The following is a 20,788-nucleotide window of genomic DNA, read 5'->3' as shown; positions in this document are numbered from 1 at the left end:
ACGTTACATTTCAGATGTGTTACGACCCGTGGCTCTACCCTTCATTCGATTCCTGCAGGTCCTTTACTGTCCTTTATGGATACAGGAAATGTTCGACTGCTGCCCTGGCCAGCACATTCATCAGATCTCTCACCAATTGAAAACGTATGGTCAATGGTGGCCGATCAACTGGGTCGTCACAATACGCCAGTTACTACTCTTGATGAACAGTGGTATCGTGTTGAAGCTGCATGGGCAGCTGTAGCTGTACACGCCATCCAAGCCCTGACTCAATGCGTAGGCGTATCAAGGCCGTTATTACGGCCAGAGGTGGTTGTTCTGGGTACTGATTTCTCAGGATCTATGCACCCAAGTTGCGTGGAAATGTAATCAAATGGTTCAAAAGGCTCTGAGCACTATGCGACTTAACTTCTGAGGTCATCAGTCGCCTAGAACTTAGAACTAATTAAACTCAACTAACCTAAGGACATCACACACATCCATGCCCGAGGCAGGATTCGAACCTGCGACCGTAGCGGTCGCTCGTTTCGAGACTGTAACGCCTAGAACCGCACGGCCACTCCGGCTGGCGAAAATGTAATCACATGTCAGTTGTAGTATAATATATTTGTCCAATGAATACCCGTTTATCATCTGTATTTCTTCTTGGTGTAGCAATTTTAATGGCCAGTAGTGTAAAAAGGCATCAGATAAAGAGTTTTGGTGAGAAACGCGCAGCGCAGACTGAGTTTAATATATGTGAAGGTGGAAACAGTCCATATTGTCAACATGAAGACGATTGAGGTTCGGTCGTGACCCAGAAGGACGATGCGCGCTGTTTCACCGTGAAGGCGGCCGTCAATTTGGAGCGAGTGGGACGCAGCGCCGTCACGGCAGGTAGAGGCGAACCGCAGCCAGCAAGCAGGCGGCCCACAGTGCGACGCTGGGCAGCTGCGGCGGCGCGCCGGCGATCACCTGCAGCATCCACGGCAGCTGCGTGTCGAGGCGCGCGTACACGCCCGGGAACCTGCTGGCGCAGCCCATGCCCCACGACACCACGCCCACCTGTCACAGGTGGACCAAAACAATACGTCCAGACACTCTGTGACCAAAATGGTACTGAAACAGAGGATGACAAACTAAAGGCCGAAATATTAAATGCCTTTTTCCAAAGCTGTTTCACAGAGGAAGACTGCACTGTAGTTCCTTCTCTAGATTGTCGCACAGACGACAAAATGGTAGATATCGAAATAGAAAAGAGAGGGATAGAAAAACAATTAAAATCGCTCAAAAGAGGAAAGGCCGCTGGTCCTGATGGGATACCAGTTCGGTTTTACACAGAGTACGCGAAGGAACTTGGCCCCCCTCTTGCAGCGGTGTACCGTAGGTCTCTAGAAGAGCGTAGCGTTCCAAAGGATTGGAAAAGGGCACAGGTCATCCCCGTTTTCTTGAAGGGACGTCGAACAGATGTGCAGAACTATAGACTTATATCTCTAACGTCGTTCAGTTGTAGAATTTTGGAACATGTATTGTGTTCAAGTATAATGACTTTTCTGGAGACTAGAAATCTACTCTGTAGGAATCAGCATGGGTTTCGAAAAAGACGGTCGTGTGAAACCCAGCTCGAGCTATTCGTCCACGAGACTCAGAGGGGGCATAGACACGGGTTCCCAGGTAGATGCCGTGTTTCTTGACTTCCGCAAGGCGTTCGATACAGTTCCCCACAGTCGTTTAATGAACAAAGTAAGAGCATGTGGACTATCAGACCAATTGTGTGATTGGATTGAAGAGTTCTTAGATAACAGAACGCAGCATGTCATTCTCAATGGAGAGAAGTCTTCCGAAGTAAGAGTGATTTCAGGTGTGCCGCAGGGGAGCCTCGTAGGACTGTTGCTATTCACAATGTATATAAATGACCTTGTGGATGACATCGGAAGTTCACTGAGGCTTTTTGCGAATGATGCTGTAGTATATCGTGAGGTTCTAACAATGGAAAATTGTACTGAAATGCAGGAGGATCTGCAACGAATTGACGCATGGTGCAGGGAATGGCAATTGAATCTCAATGTAGACAAGTGCAACGTGCTGCGAATACAAAGAAAGAAAGATCCCTTATCATTTAGCTACAATATAGCAGGTCAGCAACTGGAAGCAGTTAATTCCAAAATTATCTGGGAGTAGGCATTAGGAGTGATTTAAAGTGGAATGACCATATAAAATTACTCGTCGGTAAAGCAGATGCCAGACTGAGATTCATTGGAGGAATCCTAAGGAAATGCAGTCCGGAAACAAACGAAGTAGGTTACATACAGTACACTTGTTCGCCAACTGCTTGAATACTGCTCACCGGTGTGGGATCCGTAACAAATAGGATTGATAGAAGAGATAGAGAAGATCCAACGGAGAGCAGCGCGCTTCGTTACAGGATCATTTAGTAATTGCGAAAGCGTTACGGAGATGATAGATAAACTCCAGTGGAAGACTCTGCAAGAGAGATGCTCAGTAGCTCGGTACGGGCTTTTGTTTAAGTTTCGAGAACATGCCTTCACCGAGGAATCAAGCATTATATTGCTCCCTCCTACGTATATCTCGCGAAGAGACCATGAGAATAAAATCAGAGAGATTAGAGCCCACACAGAGGCATACCGACAATCCTTCTTTCCACGAACAATACGAGACTGGAATAGAAGCGACAACCGATAGAGGTACTCAAAGTACCCTCCGCCACACACCGCCAGGTGGCTTGCAGAGTATGGATGTTGAAGCAGATGTAGAAGGGCACAGACAGACTGTCTTGTGCTCACTACAGCTCATGGCGCGCACTTTTCACGTCAATCGGTAGGCTGCCCACCATCCAATGTTCACGTTTCACGCGATTAACAACGCACGTTCCCGAAATTCGAACAGTATTCTAAAATGTTATTTCTTTATTTTACTCGTGTCAGAAGAGTTTTAAATGTATACAACTAGCCGCACACAGTTCCTCCTCCACCCTCCTTGGGTATATCTCTTCCTTCCGTGTCCTTACGTCCACCTCATGGCCCCACCTTTTAAAGTAGCAACTACTTTACGTAGTCGTGTATAAATACACCCACTCTATTTTCCAATTTTATATAAAGGCTGCAATAGTAATTTTAATAATAATAAATTAAGGGTTTCACCCAAATTTAAAGCAAAGTAATTCTCGCCACCCATAAGGTGACATGAATAAATATACACTCCTGGAAATTGAAATAAGAACACCGTGAATTCATTGTCCCAGGAAGGGGAAATTTTATTGACACATTCCTGGGGTCAGATACATCACATGATCACACTGACAGAACCACAGGCACATAGACACAGGCAACAGAGCATGCACAATGTCGGCACTAGTGCAGTGTATATCCACCTTTCGCAGCAATGCAGGCTGCTATTCTCCCATGGAGACGATCGTAGAGATGCTGGATGTAGTCCTGTGGAACGGTTTGCCATGCCATTTCCACCTGGCGCCTCAGTTGGACCAGCGTTCGTGCTGGGCGTGCAGACCGCGTGAGACGACGCTTCATCCAGTCCCAAACATGCTCAATGGGGGACAGATCCGGAGATCTTGCTGGCCAGGGTAGTTGACTTACACCTTCTAGAGCACGTTGGGTGGCACGGGATGCATGCGGACGTGCATTGTCCTGTTGGAACAGCAAGTTCCCTTGCCGGTCTAGGAATGGTAGAACGATGGGTTCGATGACGGTTTGGATGTATCGTGCACTATTCAGTGTCCCCTCGACGATCACCAGTGGTGTACGGCCAGTGTAGGAGATCGCTCCCCACACCATAATGCCGGGTGTTGGCCCTGTGTGCCTCAGTCGTATGCAGTCCTGATTGTGGCGCTCACCTGCACGGCGCCAAACACGCATACGACCATCATTGGCACCAAGGCAGAAGCGACTCTCATCGCTGAAGACGACACGTCTCCATTCGTCCCTCCATTCACGCCTGTCGCGACACCACTGGAGGCGGGCTGCACGATGTTGGGGCGTGAGCGGAAGACGGCCTAACGGTGTGCGGGACCGTAGCCCAGCTTCATGGAGACGGTTGCGAATAGTCCACGCCGATACCCCAGGAGCAACAGTGTCCCTAATTTTCTGGGAAGTGGCGGTGCGGTCCCCTACGGCACTGCGTAGGATCCTACGGTCTTGGCGTGCATCCGTGCATCGCTGCGGTCCGGTCCCAGGTCGACGGGCACGTGCACCTTCCGCCGACCACTGGCGACAACATCGATGTACTGTGGAGACCTCACGCCCCACGTGTTGAGCAATTCGGCGGTACGTCCACCCGGCCTCCCGCATGCCCACTATACGCCCTCGCTCAAAGTCCGTCAACTGCACATACGGTTCACGTCCATGCTGTCGCGGCATGCTACCAGTGTTAAAGACTGCGATGGAGCTCCGTATGCCACGGCAAACTGGCTGACACTGACGGCGGCGGTGCACAAATGCTGCGCAGCTAGCGCCATTCGACGGCCAACACCGCGGTTCCTGGTGTGTCCGCTGTGCCGTGCGTGTGATCATTGCTTGTACAGCCCTCTCGCAGTGTCCGGAGCAAGTATGGTGGGTCTGACACACCGGTGTCAATGTGTTCTTTTTTCCATTTCCAGGAGTGTATGTTCGTTATTAATCAAAGTAAATGTAAATGAGAGTATGCAGAAGGCAATGGCCAGGCATGCTTCGAACAATCGGTATAGAAGGCTTGAGTCATTTCGGGCAGCCGGCCGCTGTGACCGAGAGGTTCTAGGCGCTTCAGTCAGGAGCTGAGCTGCTGCTACGGTCTCAGGTTCGAATCCTGCCTCGAGCATGTATGTGTGTGATGTCCTTAGGTTAGTTATGTTTAAGTAGTTGTAAGTCTAGGGGACAGATGACCTCAGATGTTAAGTCCAATAGTGCTCAGAGCCATTTGAACCATTTCGTCTCGGGCAGGAAGGCGCACTGGTTGACGTGGCAGAATGTAGATAGGAGTGCTAGTTGCGCGGGAAAATGATAGGTTTCTAGTACCTTCTAGAGCAATTTCAGCATAGTAATACCGTTCCGTAATAAGAATTATGAATGCTGAGGGGAACCTCTCCTGCAGAACTTTGGTGGCGATATTGCGAGATATCTGCGTCGAGAGAAAATAGTCCACCTTCTTCTTAAGCCTTCAGGCTAAGAAAAATATACGTACGCTGGAACAGAAATAGTTGCAACACTGATGTGGAAACACTATGAAATGGAATCTACTAATGTCGCTGATAGCACACGTTGTTGAGATAGCTACCTTACCTCCGAGAAAATGGACTCGCCAGTCCCACGTCACCGGCGTGCGCACAGTCGATGGAAACACCGTCACTTGTGAGCGAGCGGCCTAACGTAACGGTGTCACTATGTTTGCGAAACAGGAGCAACGGAGTTGGATGAAGAGTGAATGTGCCAGAGGTCGTACAGCACGACAGTGTCATCAACGCCTTCCAGAGGCCTGCGGGGAATCAGCCCCAGTATGGTAAAATTTATGGTGATTATCGTGTACGACTGTGACGGTGGTATTCTAACGCATTACGCTCCTCCACGGCAGACCGTCAATGCACAGTATTACTGTTCGTTTTTGGAGCATCACCTGCGACCAGCTTTGCGATAGAAGAAGCGACAGACACTTTCTGCGCAACCTACCCATCATCAACGCCTTCCAGAGGCCTGCGGGGAATCAGCCCCAGTATGGTAAAATTTATGGTGATTATCGTGTACGACTGTGACGGTGGTATTCTAACGCATTACGCTCCTCCACGGCAGACCGTCAATGCACAGTATTACTGTTCGTTTTTGGAGCATCACCTGCGACCAGCTTTGCGATAGAAGAAGCGACACTTTCTGCGCAACCTACCCATCATTTTGTATGACAACGCGCGGGCGCTCTGTTCAGTCGATGGGACTAGAAAGTACTGTGCCATCCACCATACTCCCTGGACTTAAGTCCTTGTGAAAATGGCTCCAAGCACTATGGAACTTAACATCTGAGGTCATCAGTCCCCTAGACTTAGAACTACTTAAACCTACCTAACCTAAGGACATCACACACATCCATGCCTGAGGCAGGATTCGAACCTGAGACCATAGCAGCAGCGCGGTTCCAGACTTAGGCACAGCGGCCGGCTGAAGTTCTTGTGACTCTGATTTGATCCCGAAGATGAATGAACCACTTCGTGGCATTCGCTTCAGATCTGTTCCAGAGATTCCATTCGCACCATAAACAGAACAGGCTCTGCTGACGGTATACTACGCCTTCCACATCGCTGGCAACGGGTTCTACTCAACGCTGGTGACTACTTTGAAGGACAGTAACAGGTACAAAGATGTAACTCTTTTGTATCAGTTGTGAATAAGTAGTTTCCACTATTTAAGCCCCAACCCTCGTATTTTAAATGCAATCTAAAGCTCGTAATTGAGGACAGGGCTTAAGAAAACGATCTCCTCTCTTACATGCTATTTTCTTTCATTAGTTTATAAAGCGAGTAACGACGTGATCACTCATTGGCCTGGAGGTACGAATAAAGTGGAGGGGAGCGCTAGATTTGGCGTTGGCTCTTTTGCTCTGGGGGGCCGCTCTGGGTCCTTCACGATGGACTGACTCGTATCTGATCACTCCGATGAAATTCTAACTTTATTCAGTCAGTAAGTACTTTTACAGTACAAATGGCTTTCCAGGCACTACTCTCAATGTCTGGAACAGAAGCTGAGTAGCGACAGGTTATTCTGAAATTTAATACGCATACGCGGGGCAGTGATTTTGATTGTGTGATACGAAGTCTCATTGAAACTGTGATGAACTTTAGAACAACGGTACAACCACGTATCACAGTCAACATTCTGTGTCATCGTCATGGGTAAGTGATTTCTTGCATGGCTCATTACTGACGTGAATTTCTGATAAGTCTTCAAGGTTTTACTGTACGTAAGACGGTTATAGGGTCGAGTGCAGTTCAACGAATCTAAATTCATTGTGTAATGTGGTAATGTTTAGGCGAATGAGCGTTTGTTGTAGTTGCATCATTAGAAGCCCTTCGTGGCAGTGCAGAATTAAGTGTTAACTCTGAGTGAAACCGGTACCTAAGTTCTATGTATGTAAAGAGAAGACAGATTGTTCTAGAAGGGGCTAACGTATGTTACATTCTTCTGAAGCATAGAGCCTGATTCATTATGAAGATAATTTATGAACATAAATGAGACATGCGTCATCATAAGGCACATAAGGGAAGACGTTAGCCTGATACACTGTCGTTTGTGTATTCTTGGATTAACTACAGGTGCCACACTTTACTGTAATAGAAATCCCTTGCAGGTGTAACATGTGCTCTATTGGAGGACACTGCGCCTCTGAATTATATTTCATTTATCTTGGTAGGCCCATGTTCGTATTTGCTGCAATACCCTTTCTCATTACAATATTACTTGATTGATTTGTTGCTTCCCAATATTGCTTTCAGTGAGTAGCATAGAGAGTGGGAGAGCAGGACTATCTTTGAGAGTCAAACGTCTTTTTAGAAATATGAAGGTCGTGGTCTGTGGTGCTAATGACTTTAGCTGCACGTTGGCCCATTGCGCTCCCCATTTAATACACTCTATGTGGCACCACGGCTCTCAAGTGACTAACCACTGACATCAATACATTAATTATAGTATATAACTCATGTTGTATCACATTTCAGCATTCGGTTTAGTTATAATGGTAGTCAGGTTGAATGAATCCGACCCTACTAACTTCCAACCTCCATCTATTATTTTCACCTTCCCACTCTCTGTGTCTCTCCATCTCCTCCCTCCTCCTCCCCTGTCTCTTTGTCAGTCTCCTCTTTCCAAACATATCCTCTTCCCCCGCCCTCTCTCCATATCCTTCTCCCCTCTTTCTGTCTGTCTCCTTCTTACCCCCTCTTCTTTTTCCACCTATTCCCCACCCATCTACACCTTCCACCTGCCTCCTCAATCCCCCCTCTGTTCCTTCTCTCTGCCGATCTGCTTCTCCCCCTCCCTCTCAACATCTCATCCTACCACTCTCTCTGTTCATTACCTCCTTCTCCTCTCAGGCTACCCATCTCTTGCTCTCTCCTTTCTTTGAACACCTCATCTTTCCCTTTCTCACTAGCTATCTTCACTACCCACCCCCTTCCCCTATCTCTGCTCAAGTGTATCCATCCACAATGTACCTCTTGCAGGGCACACAACAAGCCTGGTATACAAGGCAGCCTGCATGACAGGGGTTGAAAAGTGTTTTTGCACTGTCTCCGCTTATATGGGAGCTGACGTTCTAGCCACCAAAGTGCTGATTTTCATACAGCAAGCAAGAAGTGTGCCACCAAATTTGATTGGAAGCAATCTAGTACTTTAGGAAGAGATGTTGTACACACACACACACACATACACACACACACACACACACACACACACACACACACACACACACACACACACACACACACACACACACACACATGAATCGTGGCGGCCGCCTATGCTTAACGCACATGGTCATGGTGCCGAGACCAGGGTCTGCTCTCGTCTGGGCCGCAAACAGTGTAGCAAAGAGGGGAATGTCGTGCAAGGTCGACACAGAATCCGAATCTACTTGAAAGATAACTAGTTTCTGGGTGTCAAATTCTGCATCCGTGTGCACTGGAAGCTGGGACAAAGTATGGGCGTTGGCATGGCGGCTGTTCGCTTATAGAGGATTTCATTGGTAAAGCCCTACGTTGCAGCCTTTGCACTGTCTTGTGCAAGAGGCTATAACGTGGCCCAAACAATGAGAGTAATGGCTTGTGGTTGGTCAGCAGCAGGAATTTGAAGCCATGTAGAGAGGTCTGAAAAGCATCGTTTTCAGCCTGGGGTAGTTTTGTTGGTCAGCACTGAGCGTCCTGACAGCAAGAGCAATAGGATGTTCCTCCTGCTTGTGGGTCAGGACCGCCGCGTCGCATCTGTGCCTAGAACAAGAGGCTTCCCTGGCGAAAACACTATGAGGCACGACCCCGACTGAAAGACTCGTTTAAGTGCGGAAGAGGCAGCGTCGCGGTGTTCACAATAGAGCTCCTGTTTTTCACAGTGCGTTGAACGGTTGGGAAGCGTGTACCGTCGCAAATTCCCTATTTTCGCAAAGTCCAGTTTTTTCACATGGAGAATGAACGGCCGCAATAGCTTTATATGGCACGGACGTGCTTGGTAGGACTCATGCCCCGTTTGCTAATGATAAACCCGAGCTACTCAACAGACTTTCGGAAAAATTTACGTTTATAGAAGTTTCTCTAGATCCCATCTTCTTTTAACCGAGAAAATAAAGACTGCGGGTTCTGAAGGTTTTCACCGGTTGAGGCCCCTGCCACTCTGATGTCACTAAATAACTGCAACATGAAGGAATGTGCTGCATTGGCTGCACCAAACAAATCTGGAAGATCGCTAACACGTTAGAAATACTAAAGGCCGGTCTGTTATACATGCAGAGGCCAACGGGTGAGTTGAACACCAGTAGATCCCGAGATTGAAGGTGCAGCAGCAACTGTAAGTATTAATTTTCTAGACATCATAGTTGTATGGGGATAAACAGCGATTAATTTACTTATAATCAACCATGCACAGGCAGGGTGACGACTCCAGCGAGCGACCAAATGGTGTAAGTTGCCCTGAAGATGACCCCATCGCGGGTAGAAACCGGTTGGCGGCAAAATAAATAATGCGATTGTGACTGTTATTTTGAATAATTGATAACTGTAAGTATGCCACCAACAAATCGACATTATTATAACAGACGCCGCTTTGTAACTTGGAAAACAGGTCCTCCATGCAGGAAACGATCGACAATGACCTGGACGTTAACGGCCTTAACACCATCACACATGCGGAGAGAGCCTTCCGGTATTTCCACGACCACAATAGGTGAAGTCAAATTGTTCAAATGGCTCTGAGCACTATGGGACTTAACTGCTGAGGTCATCAGTCCCCTAGTACTCAGAACCACTTAAACGTAACTAACCTAAGGACATCACACACATCCATGCCCGAGGCAGGATTCGAACCTGCGACCGCATTCTGGGACATTACATCTTATTTAAAACATCTATTGTTATACTTCTTTGATTTTCCACACAAAAAAACTATAATTTTGTCAAAGTTTATACTTATTTGAAAACCAGAGGTACCCAGAATATTCTGGCGGGCATCCAAAAGCTATAAATATTGACTGAACACTTCAAAATCAAGACAGTTATTTCAGTTTGTTCTTATATTTCTTAGATGTTCAGTGCGGATGATGTATGTCATTTGTCTTTTAAATGCTCATCAGTGCTCAGTTGCTGGTCTCTTCAGTCTGTATTGTTAGGGTTGTGCCACGTAGTGACTATTCAGTGTTGTTGCGTGTACGATTGTGAAATCTTATATAATGTCCTGTTGAGTTGAAAAATGTGACTTTGTTTCATTTGAGGATTATTTTGGGCAAATATGCAACTGAAAATCGAGCAGTACCTGAAGGAAAATAAATCTCAATTAAGACTGAACAACATGCCTTCATTCGTGTATACACTCTAGGACAAAAAATCACACACCACGAAGGAATTATGCAAATTGATCACAAACTGACATTTGTACACGATGTATAGTTGAGCTCAAAGACGTCGGTTGGACTATCAGCCAATCGCTCGACATTTGCATACTCGTAGGAGGAATGTTACTGTTGACGATGTAACCAGGGATGGGTGAACCATAGTCCGACACAGTGTCAAGAAGGAAGCAGTCGACCTAGAGAGATCACAGAACGAGATGACCGGGCAGTCGTCAGAAAGGCACTCAAAACCATGGATTCATCATCATCATCATCGATCCAACTTGCAACTGGACTTTCAGTGTCCACAAGGACCATTCATTAATAGCCAGCTCACAGGAAAGGGGTTGACCTCTGGACACAAACATTCGGTCTGGAATCTCTTTAAATGGAGTAGAAATGGATTGAGTGATAAGTCCCGCTTATAACTGAGCGAAGGCGCTCCTGGAGATGCCCCAGACAGAAGTCGGATATCAACCAGTCTGTCGCTGGTTTATGGCCCGACAAAAAGTAGTGATGGTCTGGTGTGCCATTTTATTTCATAGCAATACCCTTTTTGTCGTCATCTGCGCACCCTTACAGCAAGAGGTACGTCGACGATTTTCTACGCCCCGTTCTGTTGGCCTTTAAGGCATCCTACACTTACATTTCAGCAAGATAATTCCCACCCGCATGGGGGAAGGGTTTCTATTACATTTCGTCGTGTTTGTTAAACACTACCCTTGCCAGTGAAGATGGCTGATCGTTCTGCAGTTGAGAACATTTGGAGTATACGGGCAAGAACACTTCAACACGCCAATAGGACACAATTTGGCTATATATCTCTATCAGTCAATGCCAAGCCGAATAACTCTGTGTACACACATCAAAAAATGTTTTGCATCACGTCGTTTCCGAGAGTTTTCGAACCTGTACAGAAAACTGTAATAGAGAGCAACATAAACATCATTTCCGCCCTTTTTATTGCTCATGAAAACCACACATTGCATGTTGTACCACAATACAGCGAGACCTTCAGACGTCGCGGTCCACATTCCTGTACACACCGGTACCTCTAATACCCAGTAGCACGTCCTCTTGCATTGACGCTTGGCTGTATTCGTCGTGGCATGCTATTCACAAGTTCATCAAGGAACTGTTGGTCCAGATTGTTCCACTCCTCAACCGCGATTCGGCGTAGATCCCTCAGAGTGGTTGGTGGGTCACGTCGTCCATAAACAGCCCTTTTTCAATCTATACCAGGCTTGTTCGATAGGATTCATGTCTGGAGAACAGGCTGCCACTCTATCTGAGCGATGTCGTTATCCTGAAGGAAGTCATTCACAAGATGTGCATGATGGGGGCGCAAATTGTCGTCCATGAAGACGAATGCCTCGCCAGTATGCTGTCGATATGGTTGCACTATGAGTAGGAGGATGGCAGTCACGTATCGTACAGCTGTTACGGCGCCTTCCATGATCACCAGCGGCGTACGTCGGCCCCACACAATACCACCCCAAAACATCAGGGAACCTTCACCTTGCTGCACTCGCTGGGCAGTGTGCCTAAGGCATTCAGCCTGACTCGGTTGCCTCCAAATACGTCTCCGACGATTGTCTGGTTGAAGGTATTTTCTACACTCTTCGGTGAAGAAATCGTGATGCCAGTCCTGAGTGGTCCATTCGACACGTTGTTGGGCAAACCTGTACCGCGCTGCATGGTGTCGTGGTTGTAAAGATGGACCTCGTCATGGACGTCGGGAGTGAAGTTGCGCATCATGCAGCATATTACGCACAGTTTGAATCGTAACACGACGTCCTGTGACTGCACGAAAATCATTATTCAACATGGTGGTGTCGCTGTCAGGGTTCCTCCGCACATAATCCGTAGGTAGCGGTCATCCACTACAGTAGTAGCCCTTGGGCGGCCTCATCGAGGCGTGCCATCGACAGTTCCTGTCATTCTGCATCTCCACCATGTCCGAACGACATCGCTTTGGTTCACTCCGAGACGCCTGAATAATTCCGTTGTTGAGAGTCCTTCCTGGCACAAAGTAGCAATGCGGACGCGATCGAACTGCGGTATTCACCGTCTTGGCATGGTTGAACTACAGACAACATGAGCCGTGTACCTCCTTCCTGGTGGAATGACTGGAACTGATCGGCTGTCGGACCCCATCCGTCTAATAGGCGCTGCTCATGCGTGGTTGTTTACATCTTAGGGCGGGTTTAGTGACACCTCTGAACAGTCAAAGGGACTATGTCTGTGATACAATATCGATAGTCAACATATATCTTCAGGAGTTCTGGGAACTGGCGTGATGCAAAACTTTTTGATGTGTGTATTAGAACCAGACATGAGCCAATGTGTTATTGACTTTCTCAATTTGTGAAGCTGTTTCTCTAAAATAAACCATCCTTTTTTTCTGAAATTTTAATCACTTGTTTGTCTGAACATGTACATCACATCTACCGATTTCCGCCCCATTCGGATAATTCCTTCGTGGTGGGTCGTTTTCTAGCTCTTCCCCTGCTCAATGAGGACTTTTTCTTTAGAGATCATCGGCAGAAGGTAAGTATGTAACACATTCAGGATTAAATTTGCACATTAGCCTCGCCCGTTAGTGTAAGACAAGCGTTGAATTTGCTAGAAGGTCTTATGAATTATTGATATTCTATTCAACATTCAATTCGGCATAGGCATTTTCAGAGTTGAAGAAGATAATGCGTTATAGGGACGGCAGTGCTTTGTATGTACTGTGTTGTATGTGTGAAGGTGGGAGGGGGTACCGCGTGATGTGGAGCTGTGCACGTCATGGGACACTAGCCAACACGGCGAGGGCCTACGAGAAAGACAGGCCGCGGCGCGTACGTCACGAAGGTAGCCTTGCGCTCGTTCGCTCGCTCAATGCAGCAGACAAACTACGTTTCTACACCTGTTAACTCGTAACTAGGCGTGCCCGTACAAACGAAAACTGAATCTTCTACAGGAATCTGCTATTATGGAATCTTACTATTATTAGTCCTACAATGATGAGAAGTCCGTGGGTCTACTTATGATTTGTTACGGCTGTACTGGCGTACAATAAAATAAAATCATGCTAAAATGATTATCAGTTGCATAAGGCACCACTTCCAGCATGTAATGAGTACTTTTAAGCAGAAAAGACTAAATGCCGTAAACAAGCCGTTATACCATTTATATCGAGTATTGATCTTAAATTAAATTTTTCTGTGGTACTGTTAATCAGTAAGATTTCATAATAGCAAATTCCTGTGGAAGATGCAATTCTCGTAAGTACTTACATGCCCAGCTGCGAGTTAATACACTACTGGCCATTAAAATTGCTACACCACGAAGATGACGTGCTACAGACGCGAAATTTAACCGACAGTAAGAAAATGCTGTGATATGAAAATGGTTAGCTTTTCAGAGCATTCACACGAGGTTGGCGCCGGTGGCGACACCTACAACGTGCTGGCATGAGGAAAGTTTCCAACCGATTTCTCATGCACAAACAGCAGTTGACCGGATTTGCCTGGTGAAACGTTGTTGTGATGCCTCGTGTAAGGAAGAGAAATGCGTACCATCACGTTTCCGACTTTGATAAAGGTCGGATTCTAGTCTATCGCGATTCCGGTTTATAGTATCGTGACATTGCTGCTCGCGTTAGTCTAGATCCAATGACTTTTAGCAGTATATGGAATCGGTGGGTTCAGGAGTGTAATACGGAACGCCGTGCTGGATCCCAGCGGCCTCGTATCACTAGCAGTCGAGATGACAGGCATCTTATCCGCGTGGCTGTAACGGATCGTGCAGCCACGTCTCTATCCCTGAGTCAACAGATGGGGACGTTTGCAAGACAACAACCATCTGCACGAACAGTTCGACGACGTTGGCAGCAGCATGGACTATCAGCTCGGAGACCGTGGCTGCGTTTACCCTTGACGCTGCATCACAGACCGGAGCGCCTCCCATGGTGTACTCAACGACGAACCTGGGTGCACGATTGGCAAAACATCATTTTTTGGGATGAATCCAGGCTCTGTTTACAGCATCATGATGATCGCATCCGTGTTTGGCGACATCGCGGTGAACGCACATTGGAAGTGTGTATTCGTAATCGCCATACTGGCATATTACCCGGCGTGATGGTATGGGGTGCCATTGGTTACGCGTCTCAGTCACCTCTTGTTCGCAATGACGGCACTTTGAACAGTGGACGTTACATTTCAGATGTGTTACGACCCGTGGATCTACCCTTCATTCGATCTCTGCGAAACCCTACATTTCAGCAGGATAATGCACGACCGCATTGTGGAGGTCCTGTACGGGCCTTTCTGGATACAGAAAATGTTCGACTGCTACCCTGGCCAGCACATTCTCCAGATCTCTCACCAATTGAAAACGTCTGGTTAATGGTGGCCGAGCAACTGGCTCGTCACAATACGTCAGTCACTACTCTTGATGAACTGTGGTATCGTGTTGAAGCTGCATGGGTAGCTGTACCTGTACACGGCATCCAAGCTCTGTTTGACTAAATGCCCCGGCGTATCAAGGCCGTTATTCCGGCCAGAGGTGGTTGTTATGGGGTACTGATTTGTCAGGTTCTATGCACCCAAATTTGCTTATAATATATTCTCCAACGCATTTCTTCTTGTTGTAGCAATTTTAATGACCAGTAGTGTAGGTTTAGAAACGCATTTTGTATGCTGAGCTTAGTGAGCGAGATAGTTTAGGACTACCTTCGTGACGTACGCGCCGCGGCCTTTCTTCCTCGTGGGCCTCGCACGGCGGCTTTGCCCGCGACGCTGACTCACCTGGACCCCGTGGCACAGGAGCGCGGCGCCCGAGTCCCCCTGGCAGGCGTCCTTGTCGATGGTGTACGTGCAGATGTGGGTGTTCTCGCGCAGGTGGCGATGCAGCGTCTCCGAACACTCTTCCGTGTCCACCAGCTGCAGGTCCACCTTCATCAGCGTCCGGTCTTTCCTGTCACCAGCCCACACGCCGATCCAGCTCTAGCCTTTAGAGCCCAACAGATAAGCTGGGTTGCGCCACGGGGATCAGTAGGGAAGTAGTTCCCACTTTTTTGGGGTAATTACGCTCTGAACAGTAAATTTACATTTTCTGAGGGGTAAAAATAATAGTTTCTGATTGTGTTTCGATCACGAAACTAAATTATTTTTAAATGACCATTACTGTTATCACTATTTCATAACACTGTAACTCTGATTACATAAGTTACTAATTACTATGAAAACTACCCATTAAAAAATGCAACACGTATTTCTTAATGCTGGAGGGTTTTGGGTTGGGTTGTTTGTGGGAAGAGACCAAACAGAGAGGTCATCGGTCTCATCGGATTAGGTAAGGATGGGGAAGGATGTCAGCCGTGCCCTTTCAAAGGAACCATCCCGGAATTTGCCTGGAGCGATTTAGGGAAATCACGGAAAACCTAAATCAGAATGGCCGGACGCGGGATTGAACCGTCGACCTCCCGAATGCGAGTCCATGGATGGTTTTATTTACGATTGAGATACACAGTTTTGTTTCCCAGTAGTTCGTCTATTGACCCTGTGGTGTCATGTATCGAACCACCCCACGACGTACCAAGATTGGCAACAGTATTGCAAATTTCCATTCAGAACGACAGCAGTCGTGTAGGATACAGTAGACTCTATTCCAGTACCGGAGATCCTCGGAACTGTGACGATTTAAGAAAGGGGAAAATAAGCTGAAGGAGTGAACTGATGTTTGTGTTAGGGAGAGCAATGGACTAGCGTGATCCACACAGGCTAATCATTACCACTTCTCACGCCGGGCGGGAAGGTTCCCCCCGTCCCCGCCTCTATTGTCGCATTGCGAGAGCATCTTTGTTTATCCTCAGTGTCGCGTGAGTCGTGAGTGTCACATCGTTGTTTGTCTCTCGGCTTCTAGAGTTTGTCATTCCATTCTGACGCGGCATTGTCTTGCGCCGTCATGCCCACCATGGCTCCCAGGAACATTCCATGCACAGGTACTGTCCATTTTAGTTTTGACGTGTCCACGCCTCAGGCGCAGCCGAGTTCGTTAGAAATTCTCTATTGGCTTGTAGACACGATCAAGGTCATTTCTGAACTGTTTCACTCGGCTTACTTCGGTTCCGAATCGTATGTGTTTTATGTTAAGTTCAGGTTGACAGATTCCTTTTGTGGCACGGACAATAAGTCCTTGTCACTCATCGCGATGCACTAATAGCATAGCTATTCTGGCGAACGAGGAGGTAGAATATACGAATGTTACGGTGTTTAACCTTCTAAGTTGATGACAGTCTCCTCAAGACCGTCCTGCTTCCGTTTGACGGAGTATACGGCGGGAATGCTGATCCGCTCAACATCTTGTACAAGTTGATAGCGGAGTTCGATCTGTGGACATGGTGATCAAACGGAATATTCCCTCTTATTTCCAGGTGGGTGGTTACTGGATACATATAATATACGCAGAACAAGAAGGGACCTGTTTTATATGTAATGAGAGTGGATACTTCGGTACAAATGGCTCGCGTCTTGTCACGGTCTTAAAATCCACTTATGAACGACGTTAAAAGCTAGCTTTAGCGTATCTGGTTCCCCAAGTGACAGCCAATTGTGCCTAACCACGTTTTTGAGTGGCAAGGCTTCCCGTTCCGTGATGGTCCTAGCGCATTTCCGCTCTTAGGCTCGCGTAGGATATCACATCCGGTTGCGGACGCGTCGCAAACGAGCATGTATCACTCCGTACTGTATATACGGACTTGGCAGACATCCCTGAGTATGTAAGGCGTTATCACCCTTTCTGCGTCCGCGGATGGACAAAGCATGCTACAAGCCGCTGCTGATCAGAACCAGATCGGCCCAAGTGCGCCAGTAGCACTTTTGCGGACGGTAAAAGACTTACCGTCAGTTTCCTTTTCCGCTGATTCCAAATAGCCACACTGCCCACCAGTGGAAGAGTGGGATGTACGAGGGCAGTTCAATAAGTAATGCAACACATTTTTTTTCTCGGCCAATTTTGGTTGAAAAAACCGGAAATTTCTTGTGGAATATTTTCAGACATTCCCGCTTCGTCTCGTATAGTTTCATTGACTTCCGACAGGTGGCAGCGCTGTACGGAGCTGTTAAAATGGCGTCTGTAATGGATGTGCGTTGCAAACAACGGGCAGTGATCGAGTTTCTTTTGGCGGAAAAACAGGGCATCTCAGATATTCATAGGCGCTTGCAGAATGTCTACGGTGATCTGGCAGTGGACAAAAGCACGGTGAGTCGTTGGGAAAAGCGTGTGTCATCATCGCCGCAAGGTCAAGCAAGACTGTCTGATCTCCCGCGTGCGGGCCGGCCGTGCACAGCTGTGACTCCTGCAATGGCGGAGCGTGCGAACACACTCCTTCGAGATGATCGACGGATCACCATCAAACAACTCAGTGCTCAACTTGACATCTCTGTTGGTAGTGCTGTCACAATTGTTCACCAGTTGGGATATTCAAAGGTTTGTTCCCGCTGGGTCCCTCGTTGTCTAACCGAACACCATAAAGAGCAAAGGAGAACCATCTGTGCGGAATTGCTTGCTCGTCATGTGGCTGAGGGTGACAATTTCTTGTCAAAGATTGTTACAGGCGATGAAACACGGGTTCATCACTTCGAACCTGAAACAAAACGGCAGTCAATGGAGTGGCGCCACACCCACTCCCCTACCAAGAAAAAGTTTAAAGCCATACCCTCAGCCGGTAAAGTCATGGTTAAGTCTTCTGGGACGCTGAAGGGGTTATTCTGTTCGATGTCCTTCCCCATGGTCAAACGATCAACTCTGAAGTGTATTGTGCTACTCTTCAGAAATTGAAGAAACGACTTCAGCGTGTTTGTAGGCACAGAAATCTGAACGAACTTCTCCTTCTTCATAACAACGCAAGACCTCACACAAGTCTTCGCACTCGAGAGGAGCTCACAAAACTTCAGTGGACTGTTCTTCCTCATGCACCCTACAGCCCCGATCTCGCTCCGTCGGATTTCCATATGTTTGGCCCAATGAAGGACGCAATCCGTGGGAGGCACTACGCGGATGATGAAGAAGTTATTGATGCAGTACGACGTTGGCTCCGACATCGACCAGTGGAATGGTACCGTGCAGGCATACAGGCCCTCATTTCAAGGTGGCGTAAGGCCGTAGCATTGAATGGAGATTACGTTGAAAAATAGTGTTGTGTAGCTAAAAGATTGGGGAACAACCTGGTGTATTTCAATGCTGAATAAAACAACCCCTGTTTCAGAAAAAAAATGTGTTGCATTACTTATTGAATTGCCCTCGTATCCTCTGTACCTGATACTGAATTTCAGCAGAGCCGCCGCCCCCCCTCCCCCTCTTACGATGCCTGGGGTCCCGGGTTCGATTCCCAGCCGGATTGGGGATTTTCTCCGCCCGCGGACTGGGTGATTGTGTTGTCCTCATCATTCCATCATTATCAATCGTGACAGTGGCTAGATTTGACTGTGTCAGGGGACTTGTACGGGCGCTGATGACCGCCCAGTTGAGCGCCCCACACACCGAACATTATCATCGCCTTCATGCACAGTCACAACAAACAACATTTTCAACTCGAGCGCGCGGCATAAAAAACAAAAAGATGGGGGAAGAGAGGGAACACCTCTTTACTTTCAAATTCATCCGTAGACATGAACCGTTAACCGTCATTTGCAAGTAATCAACACCATAGTTTTGATGATCAGTGCATGCAGGCCTGTACCTTTCGTACCTCGAATGTGAGCGGAAGTTCCGAGCTTAGACTTGCGGCGCTGCAACAATTTACGATTCAGGTGCAGACGTGATACTTTTTAAGAAGTGTTATTTGAAAATTTTTCTGTTCCTGGTTTTTCTACCTTCTTTAATGTGGTTCCTGCGTTATTTTACAGAGAGGGAATACTCCTGATTGATTTCGAAGTTCTTGATAACGGCCGAAGAATAGACTGCACTTTTTGTGACCTTACTTTAATTATTGTTTATAACCCTTCAGGATCTGGTCGATCCACGGATGGCGTGCTTCTTTATAAACAGAATATAGTTTATTTATTTCGCTAAACTCCGCAGAAACTTCTGTTAGGCGGAGATTTTAATTGTGCCTTGCGACCTGTGGATCAGAACCCTAATTTTAAATCACAAGGAACTAGACGACTTGCTGCGTTCTTCAAAAATTAGAGATGCGTGGATCTGTCAAAATCCTACTCTCGTCAGGTATACGCATTTTGCAGCTACTTCCAGGAGCCGACTCGATCCCTTTCGTCTTCACGACACTCCATGTGGACAGCTGTTACCGATAGACGTGATACCCGCTTGTTTCACTGATCATTGTGCCGTAGCTGTAACTTTAAAACCACGAACCGCAACCATTAAAACTGTATCGCCTCCCCTGAATGCTGAACACATCCCTCTTAAAGGATCCTTCCCTCGAGATTATCGTTAGGATGGTTTCGGCCCGCAGCTTGCGTTCGCAGGACCGTTCTCCTTCCCTTATGAAATCGTGGTCAGGGCATGCCAAACCTCTGCTCCGGAAAGCGTTAATACGCTACTGCGCTGAGACTGCAAGAGATCTCCGTCGGACTCAGGAATTTCATTACTCCGTCTTGCATCAACTTTATGGCGGTGCCAGACAAGCTCGTTTACGGATAAGGGATGTCCGCCATGAACAATTAAAATGACTCAGGGTGCGATCGAAATCCCGCTTCTTCCCACAGGGTGAACCGACCTCTTTACATCACCTTATCCGGTTGTGGACGCGTCGTAAACGAGCATGAATCATGTCCCTTACACCAATGCTCACATACTCACATCCCAACGTGACATTTCCACAGCGATCTAAGTTACTTTACCGACCTTTATGATGACTCTGCTACTGATGCGGTCGTCCCTGATGGGTATACTCCTCTCCTCGATTGCGTGGTTACTCCCGCATTAAATGATGACTTTCTAAGTGGCTTTACTTGCAATGATATATATCGCTTTATTGTTCATTCACCATTGCAAAATCTCCGGGACTCGATGTTATTCCTAAGGAATTTTAAGTACATTTTTGGCCTCTTATATGTCGCTGGTAAATGAGGTGATACGGGAGGGGAGGGAGGGAGTTGATTCCTGACGCCTTCAAGATCGGTAAAATCGTTCTAATTCTGAAGACAATCGGACGTCAAGACACTGATAAATTCCCCCCGATCACACTACTTAATTTCGATTGCAAAACTGTCAC

At 47.2% G+C, this 20,788-nt stretch overlaps 1 protein-coding gene across 1 annotated transcript in view; it reads right to left on the bottom strand.

Moving 5' to 3' along the window:
- Positions 1-867: 867 nt before the first annotated feature.
- Positions 868-20,788, bottom strand: part of LOC126419685 (transmembrane protease serine 9-like) — a 47,874-nt gene continuing 27,953 nt past the window's right edge. Inside the window, exons 3-4 of the mRNA XM_050086871.1 lie at positions 15,360-15,528; positions 868-1,044 (exon numbers count right to left, since the gene is read on the bottom strand). Coding sequence (XP_049942828.1) covers positions 868-1,044; positions 15,360-15,528 — 346 coding nt within the window. The remainder of the gene's footprint in view (positions 1,045-15,359; positions 15,529-20,788) is intronic.

The sequence above is a fragment of the Schistocerca serialis genome, chromosome 9 (assembly GCF_023864345.2).
Source record: "Schistocerca serialis cubense isolate TAMUIC-IGC-003099 chromosome 9, iqSchSeri2.2, whole genome shotgun sequence".
Lineage (NCBI taxonomy): Eukaryota > Metazoa > Arthropoda > Insecta > Orthoptera > Acrididae > Schistocerca > Schistocerca serialis.
Note: the sequence above shows the minus strand (reverse complement) of the source record. Positions and strands in the feature narration are given on the sequence as shown.